General features: G+C 43.5%; 1 protein-coding gene across 1 annotated transcript in view; it reads right to left on the reverse strand.

The window, feature by feature from the left end:
- The window catches only part of PLPP3 (phospholipid phosphatase 3), an 83,853-nt gene extending 82,071 nt beyond the window's left edge, over positions 1 to 1,782 (reverse strand). Inside the window, exon 1 of the mRNA XM_033225034.1 lies at positions 1,106 to 1,782. Coding sequence (XP_033080925.1) covers positions 1,106 to 1,244 — 139 coding nt within the window. The 5' untranslated portion in view covers positions 1,245 to 1,782. The remainder of the gene's footprint in view (positions 1 to 1,105) is intronic.
- Between the last annotated feature and the right edge of the window lie 7,359 nt (positions 1,783 to 9,141).

Raw genomic sequence — 9,141 nt, forward strand, 5'->3', positions numbered from 1 at the left:
ATCCGAGTTCTTAATGCAGGAAGCGGCCTCGGAGAGCATCTACTTCAACCCACTCATTCAACTGCTGAGGAAACTGAGGCCCATGAGGCAGTTAGGTGGCACACCCAGCAAGTGGCAAGAGCGGCAGTGTTCTGATGACAAGTACTGTGCGCTTTCCATTACACCATGATTCGCTTTAAAATAAAAAAAAAAATCCTAGGCTGACTTCAACCTTGGAAGTCCTGTTCATTCGTGTGAAGCGCTTTCTCCCTCCCCTACCGAGTTCATAAATCCTCCTCACTCTCCCACTCCAATTCCTTTAACTCCCACCGCTCTTCCAGCTGTGGCTCCCAACGACCTTGGAAAACAGAAATGGATCATCGCCTCAACTTTCTGGGAGTGCAATTAAATTTGTGGTCCCCAAACAAGATCGCAGCTGGCTTTCCCAGTGCCTCAACGTGCCCATCAGGGAAATGGGGCTCATCATCCTGCTGCACCAAGTTAGGGAGTGGGCGAGCTAAAACTGATGCCCGTGAAGCCGCCTACCACCTGGCACACAGTAGGCACTCAAGTTATTGCCGAAGCCGTGCCCAGCACCAAGCCCGGGGAGAGCACCTCCAGGAGGGAAGCAAGTGAAAAGGCTAGCCAGTCTGGCGAGCCTGGGCAGCAAAGGCGGAAGGGTTGGATGTTTACATACAGCCGCGGTAAGGCAGCTCGGCTCCAGGCAGGAGCCCGGCTCTCGGGGCGATCCATTTCACTCGGATGGAGGGCGACCAGCTAGCTATACGCTGGCCCTAGAGCACGGCTCAACCAACTTCCCCTACGCTAAAAGGACTAACCCACACCTTCCGCGGGATTCCGCCCGGGCTTCCAACCTGGAGACTTTTATCGAGTTGGTTTAACAGTTGCCCACGAACGCTTAAGCATGCCCAGACCCACTCAAGTACAGGCCAGGAAGTCGGTGGGATCCGGGAGGGCGGGGGCTTCGGGCCTGGGCGGCGCGAAGGCTCCCCAGGAAGGCTGCAGGGGACCCCCGGAGCTGACAGCGCGGCGCAGCGCGGCCCCGGGCTGGGCTGGGACGCGCGCCGAGGGCCGAGGGGCCGAGGGACAGCGGGGCTGGGCTCACCCATGAAGAGGCAGAAGAGGTCGAGGCAGATGAGCAGCACCCGCTTGCTGCCGCTCCTCCTCGGGTTGTTGTTGAGCGCCGGGCTGCCGCCGTTCTTGCTCTCCGGGACGATCGCTTTGTCGTACTTGTAGTTTTGCATGGCGCTGGCTGCGGCGCGAGCCTCCCGCCCCGCGAAGACGTCCCGCAATAGCAGCCACACACCCAGGCGCCCGAGTCGCCTCCTGGCCGAGGCTGCTGCGGAGAGTGGCCGGTCGGCCCCGGCTCCGGGCGCGGCGGCGAGAGTGCAGCCCGGGCTGCCTGCCTCCAACTGCAGAATGTGGTGTTTTCTGCTCCTCCTGCGCGCCTCTGCTTTCCTCTCTCAACCCCAAATCGTTCGAAAGTCCAAGGGGAAGAGAGCCAGATCCCGAGCAGAAACTTTTGCAGAGCTCCGCAGCTTGGGGCGCGCTAGGCTGGCGCGCTTCTGAGTGCGCGAGCGAGCGAGTGGGCAGCGCGGGCGCTGGGCCACCTTCCTCCGCAGCTGGTTCCTTAATGAATGGGAGCTGCGCTGAGTCCAGCAACTCCGGAGCGCCAGCCCCAACTCCAACTTTGCCTCCTCCTCCTCCTGCTCCTCCTGCTCCTCCTGCTGTTGGTGCTGCTGCCGCGGCGGCTGCTGCTGTGATCGCCTGGGTTTGTTTTCTGCACTTCTATTTCACGAGGTCCTTTAAAAAGAGAAGACGTGGGGGGAGAGAGAAAGAGGGACCTCCTTACTTGGCTCGGATGGGATTCTGAAAGCACAGCCCCTTCCTTAAGCTGCCTAAGACGTAGGATAATTAAGGCCACATTTTCCCCCACCCCCTTCAAAAAAAAAAAAAAAAAAAGGCCTAAAAGGAAAAGTTACTCTCAAACCAGAGAAACCGGGAGCCTCTAGCGTTCAGAAACACCAAATTGTCACCAAAGAAAAAATATATATAAATAAAAAGAAATATTTTCTTGCTGGCCTTGGGTCAAGTAAAAATTAGGGCTGTACGACTAAAATGCATTTTTCCTCCCTTACAAACGTGAGGCCTTCACGTCTTTATTGTGACTTGAATTGTATTACCCTGAAAATATAATTTTTAAGGAAAACTAGTTTTTTGTTTGTTTGTTTAAGATCTTAACATCCAGCACCGGGTACTGTGCTAGATTTTGAGAATACTAAGATGAAAAAGACTGCAGGACTGTGGAACCACATCTCCTGGATTTCAATCCTGTGACGCTGTGCCTCAGTTTCCCCATATGTAAATAGAGATAACTATTCCTTTTCATATAGAGTGGTTGTGAAAACTTAATTTGTTAGTCCGTGTAAGCTCCTAGAACAGTGTCCAGTACGCAGGAAGTGTTCTGTGAGGGTTAGCCATTACCTTTTTTCTGGGTGAAGGAGTCAGGCCATCCAAACCCTCTCCTGGCCCCAAGAGTACTTGCACTACTATGGGGAATTCCAGGGCAGCCAAAATGCTCCCTGCTTGAGTTTCAGACAATCTAATACTTTTCCTTAGAGGCTGGCATCTTATTTTTAATTATTTTATGTGAGTTAATCTTTTTTCCAGAAAGAGAATAAACATTTCCAGGGCAAGGGCCTTCCCTTGTATCTTCTATAGTGCCTAGCATGGAGCTGGGCACAGTAGACAATAAATGGATGTTTTCTCCAGGTGGCTGTTTGTGTGCATCCAGAAATGGAAATATTTGTAGCTTTTTGATAGATTACACGAATCATGTTCTTTCTTACACTGACTTGTTTTGGGTTTTGATAACTTTATATGCAGCCACCATCAACTCTTTCTGGTAAAATTGCCCTTTCTGGTACAATCCTTTCACACTACACACCCCTGCTCTCCTACATGCTCTGCCTATAATGCATACCCTTTCCTCCTCTAGTTAGGAAAGTGCTTCTCTTGCTTTAGTATCCTCTGAAATGTCACCTCTTCTCTGAGTACTTTCTTGACTACTGCACAGAATTAACTTCACTTTGCTTATAACTCTTTTCTTTCCCCCCGCTGAGGTGGTGTCTCACTCTGTTGCCCAGGCTGGAGTGCAGTGGCGCAATCTTGGCTCACTGCAATCTCCGCCTCCCGAGTTCAAGGGATTATCTTGCCTCAGCCTCCTGAGTAGCTGACATTACAGGCACGCGCCACCACGCCCCGCTAGTTTTTGTATTTTTAGTAGAGATGGGGTTTCACCATGTTGGTCAGGCTGGTTTCAAACTCCTGACTTCGTGATCCGCCCGCCTTGACCTCCCAAAGTGCTGGGATTACAGGCGTGAGCCTACCTCGGCCTGATTTGGTGTTACAGATGGTAAAAACTAGCAAGCTGTGTAGGTTATCCGTGCCACGGCATCTCTCTGGTACCTAGCACAGCATTTGCTGTGTACTGAATTAAGTTCAAGTTGGGACCAGTTAGTAAGTGGGGCTTGCGAAGAAAGACAACATTGCTATCTTCTGGAAGTAAGATCTGACTCTCCCAAGTTTTGGAGCTGAAGCATCCAACTGCAAATCAGACACAGCACTCTCAATTCAAATAGCACAGGTAAAAGCCAGGGTAGTTCAGAAGACAGATTCTTGAGATAGCTTTTTATTGAGAAACCCCTTCTCTTCAAATGTTAAAAAGAGTGTAAACAAAACAAGGCCAGGTTCATAATTATTGACATTCTAAGAGGAATTCAGGATTTCAGGGTCTTTGCCTACTCAACAGTCTTTGTAATTATAATTATCCTTGAAATTCTTAGTCACCAAACCATGCTTTTGGAATTCCAATCTAAAAGCAAGCTTTCTTGAAACTGCAGGCCTCTCTGATCTTTCCCTCCTTTGAGCTCTAAAAGACCTTGAGTAGACACTCAAGGTCTTATTCCACTGGACATGGCCCTATCTGATTACTTCACTTTGCAAATAATGAGATTACTTGCAAAGTGAAATAATAAGACAGTGTCATGTGCAGTGGAATATAGTGGCTTGTCTTACTTGCAAGTGGTCATAATTTGTCCCTCAAAGATTGTTAGCTCCATGAGGGGAGAGACTTGACCTTGATACCGCAATAAATAAAGGTGAAATCCTAAGCCAAAGAAAGAAATAGTGACTACATGAATTTTATAGGTACTTCCCTGTATGTTTCCTGTCTGCTTTTCCTTATCTGTGAAATGATTTTTATTAATTTAAGAATGCACATATTTCTAAAAGTCAGACTGACTGGGTGCAGTGGCTCAAGCCTACAATCCTAGCTCTTTGGGAGGCCAAGACAGGCAGATCGCTTGAGGCCAGGACTCCAAGACCAGCCTGGCCAACATGGTGAAACCCCATCTCTACTAAAAATACTGGTGTGGTGGTGCAGACCCATAGTCCCAGCTACTCCCTGAGGCTGAGACACGAGAATGACTTTAACTGGGGAGGTGGATGTTGCAGTGAGCCTGGATTATGCCACTGCACTCCAGTCTGAGCAACAGAGGGAGACTGTCTCACAAAGTCTGTTATTCCAAAAGCAGATAAAAGGGAAAATAAATGGATGTTTAAATAAGAGTTTTATATTTGCATTTATAAGGCTCTGTGGGCTATTTTTCCATAACTAAAAGATCATAGTGTTCATTGATGTATGTAGTTCTATGCAAACAGGTATTATATTTGGATTACTCTTCAAGGGACCGCTACAAATACTTGTTATTATAAAACTGATTTGAACAGCTAATAAAATACAGTGTCAATATCATTCTTTGGATAATGGGAAATAAAGCAACTAACCAGACATATAAATTTGAAGGCCTCTTTGCCTTAAATCCTAAAGTTGAATAATCTTACCAGCAAATAAAATGCAGCAAAACAGACTTGATAATTTAGAATGGTGTCATTTCAAGGTAATTAAGTAATTAGAATTTCTGGCAAACAAACTTACCAAAATTCACACATTAAATGACATCCAGTTCATTAAATTGGTCTGTATAAAAACTATAACATCAGCAGGGCTAAATGCCTTTTTAAGATTGACCTATTACGTGTGGCAACAACAGCACATCATTCTTACATAACTGATACCTCCTAACAGATTTAAATGGCTTTCATTTCTAAGATCTCTCTTTACCTCATAATTTTCTTTCTCTCTGACTCCTAATATTTAATAATTAATTATTTTTAGTTTTGAAAAGATATGAATTGTCTCTAGAAATATTTAAGTGGAAAGTAGAAATATTTAAGAGGAAAGTAGCTGAGTCCCTTTATATAAAATTGTATAGTCAAAAGGTAAGAGCCTAAGTTTCTTAAGCCATTGAAATTAAGAAGACATAGACGTTTTGGCTAAGAAGTGTCTATTTATCCAGATTCTTCCAAACTGTTACATTCATATTCCACCTCTGGTTTTTCACTAAACGAAAATTGCTAGTTTGCTGCTGTAAGTGTTGGATTTGATATCACGAATGCTTCCAGAGGACTGAATGGAAACATTTACAGTAATACTCCTGAGAAAAGGCAGGAAGGGGCAGGGGATTGGAAGTCAGAAAACCTTGGTTCTGCTGTTTGACCTGAGGCAAACTGAATAACCTCCCTGAACCTCAGTTTCCTCAACTTTTAAATGGGACTGGCATTTTTCTCTAGTTCTGAGGATGGTTAAAAAGTATAAAATGAAATAGTACATTTGAAAATGCTTGGTACACAATAGGCAATCAATAAATATTAGTTGAATGTTAATTTTGTTTTCTTTGAGACAGAGTCTTGCTCTGTCATCCAGGCTGGAGTGCAGTGATGCGATCTTGGCTCGCAGCAGCCCTCCTGGGTTCAAGTGATTCTCATGCCACAGACACCCAAGTAGCTGGGATTACAGGCATGGCCACCAAGCCTGGCTAATTTTTGTATTTTTACTACAGACGGGGTTTTACCATGTTGGCCAGGCTAGTCTTGAACGCCTGGCCTCAAGTGGTCTGCCCACCTTGGCCTCCCAAAGTGCTGGGATTACAGGCGTGAACCACTGTGTCTGACAAGTTGAATGTTAATATTTTCAATGAACACTTTATTTCTACAAAATACCTCATTTAAATACAGCTATTTAGAATGCATTTATGAAGTACTACCTTGAATATAACCATTTAATTGTAGTCATCCTTCCCTAAATAAAATAACATCTTCAGCCTCTCAACTCCTGTCTTTTTAAAATATGCAATTTCTTGAGGTTTCAGAAAGTAATAATTCAAGATACTTATTTTCTTGAACGATTTACTTATATGCTGTTTTCTTCAGAATTGTTTGTGAAATCCAAGAAAAGCCATTTGCTTAAGCTAATAATCTTGTGACCGTACAAGTGAAAGTACTTTCATTTTAAAAGCACTTTCACATCTATTATCTTATTTTATTCTTACAACTCACTGAAGTAGGTGGAGTTGCTCTCATTAGTCCCATTTTACAGATGAGAAAACTGAGGCAAGCTCACTTAACTGGATAGAACTGGTTTTCCCCATAGGTAAAATGAAAATGATTCTAACATTAGCTCATGCAGGGTGAAGTGTATAATGCTTTACAGTTTATAATATTTATAATACAGTTATACTCCTTACAGTTTATAATGCTGTTTACATTTACTGATCTCGTTTCCGAATAGGTAAGGCGGATATTATTTTCCTTGTTTTAGAAATAAGGAAACTGAATCTTGGAAAGATAGGAGATTTGATTAAAGTTGAAGGTGAGAAGATTCCTAAAGAGCCACTAGAATCCGGATCTCTTAATTTCTAAACTAAAGGTTTTTTCTTTACCCCACAAGGTCTCACACTGAAAGGTGCTCAGAAATTTCTGCTGTTCAACAGTGAATTCACAGAGTAACTTAGAGGGACTGAAGAATTAGCTTCATGTCTTCAGTAAAGAGAGGGGAAGTTGTATTTTGTTTGTAATTTCTTACAGGCTTGGAAGGGAACAGCGTTGTTGCACCGTGTGTCTCTGAAACAGCATTTGGCTTCATAATTTGTCAAGCAACTTTTTGTTGCAAAAAGGGAACTTTAAGGACACAAAATCATAGTGGCACTGGAAAGCAGTCTTGGATTCATGTCAACATTTTTACCTTTTTACAAGTAGTAATATTTCCTTAGCTAGAAATTAGAGCAGTTAAGAGGTAATCTTATTGTAATTCAAACAGTTAATGTTGTTCATTAAAAAAAAAAAAAAGAGTAGAATGGATGGAGGAACTTGCAAATAAAAATGCTTCAGAGAATTTCCAAAATTGGTCAAACTAGAGCATGGCTGATAACTGAAAAGGAGAGTGATGCTGCCATCTTGTGTCATTATAGGAAAGTGCCATGGCTCCCAAAGTGAAAATGGCATTAATTGGTGGATAGGGAATGATTGAAATGGGAATTAAGAAGTTTTATAGCATACATAAAATAATAGCCAACAGTTATTCAATTTTGACAATCCAGATATTGGTTATTCATTCAGTAGAAATTTATTGAGCATCTGCTATGTACCAAACACTCTTCTATAAGCTAGGCATATGGTAATGAATAAAACACAAAAATTCCTGTCCTCATTGAACCTTTAGGCTTTAATTATTTGATATGTGTTAACTCCTTTAATATTTCAAACATTCCTGTGAGGAAGGTTTTTTCATTTTACAGATGAGGCTACTGAGGCACAGGAAAGTTAAGTAACTTTAACTGCTAGGTGATAGACCCTGCATTTGAACCCAGGCAGTCTGAGATAGGAGCCATCAAGTCTTTATTACTATTATTCTTAAATGATTATTTTTCTGGTGAATATTTAGAATTAGCCTGTTGGACTCAGCTTAGATGATCCCAGTTTTCTTGGCCACATCCGAAACCTAAATCATGAGGCAGTTGAACATATGCATTCTCTCCACCAGGCCTGATCAGGGTGTTGACCTTGGCCACATCAGTCATAGAGCTCCTTCATAGCCTATTTGATCTGGTGCTTGTTTGTTGACTTTGACATCCACAATGAACCCAAGTGTATCATTGTTTTCTTTTTTGTTTTTGCACATTACTTCCTTTATAGTTTATTATGAAGACTTTCAAATATACAGAAAAGTTGAAAATAATTTACCATAAGCATTCATATGCCCACTCCCCAGAATCTGCCATTAATACTTTATTATTAATACTCCAGCCTGGGTGACAGAGCAAGACTCTGAATCTATCATTCTGTTATCCATCAATCCATCTCGATTGGGATGTTGCTTTTTGTCTTCATAGCAGACTCAGTGGTCAGTGGAACTGATGAGGCAGAGTGAGTAAGCTTGCTTCTCCTGGGGGTGTTCATCCAAGGATATCTGGGCTGCTTCAAGAACCACAGTGCCTTGGGTCACTAGAAAGAGGGTGACATATGGATCTTTTTCTTGTGGCCAAAGCCTTTGCTTTGGCATCAGCTTCGGAGGGGGCAAGAGCTTCCTTCTTCATCTTCGGCACCATCTTGTGAAAAGGCTAAGACATTAGTCATTAATCTACAGTGAATAAACTTTGTCTGTCTAAGGCAGCGGCCCCCAACCTTTTTGGCACCAAGGACTGGTTTTTTGGAAGGTAATTTTTCCATGGACCAGGGAGGGGGGTCGGGGGGTGTGATTTTAGGATGATTCAAGCACATTACATTTATTGTGCACTTTATTTCTATTATTATTACATTGTAATACATAATGAAATAATTATACAACTCACCATAATGTAGAGGCAGTGGGAGCCCTGAGTTTGTTTTCCTGTGACTAGACGGTCCCATTTGGGGATGACGGAAGACAGTGACAGATCACTGGGCATTAGATTCTTCTTCTTGCAAGCGCAGTTCACAGTAGGGTTTGTGCTGTTATGAGGATCTGATGCCATTGATGATCTGACAGATGGCAGAGCTCAGGCAGTAATGTGAGCCATGGGGAGCAGCTGTAAATACAGATGAAGCTTTGTTTGCTGGCTGGTGGCTCACCTCCTGCTATGCAGCCCAATTCCTAACAGGCCACGCACCACTACTGATCTGTGGCCTGGGGGTTGGGGATGCCTGGTCTAAGGCACACAGGAAAAAAATTGGTGGTTTCTGAAGTGGTACTTTAATTGTGTT

This window comes from Trachypithecus francoisi, unplaced genomic scaffold (genome assembly GCF_009764315.1).
Source record: "Trachypithecus francoisi isolate TF-2019V2 unplaced genomic scaffold, Tfra_2.0 Lachesis_group12, whole genome shotgun sequence".
In the NCBI taxonomy this organism is placed as follows: domain Eukaryota; kingdom Metazoa; phylum Chordata; class Mammalia; order Primates; family Cercopithecidae; genus Trachypithecus; species Trachypithecus francoisi.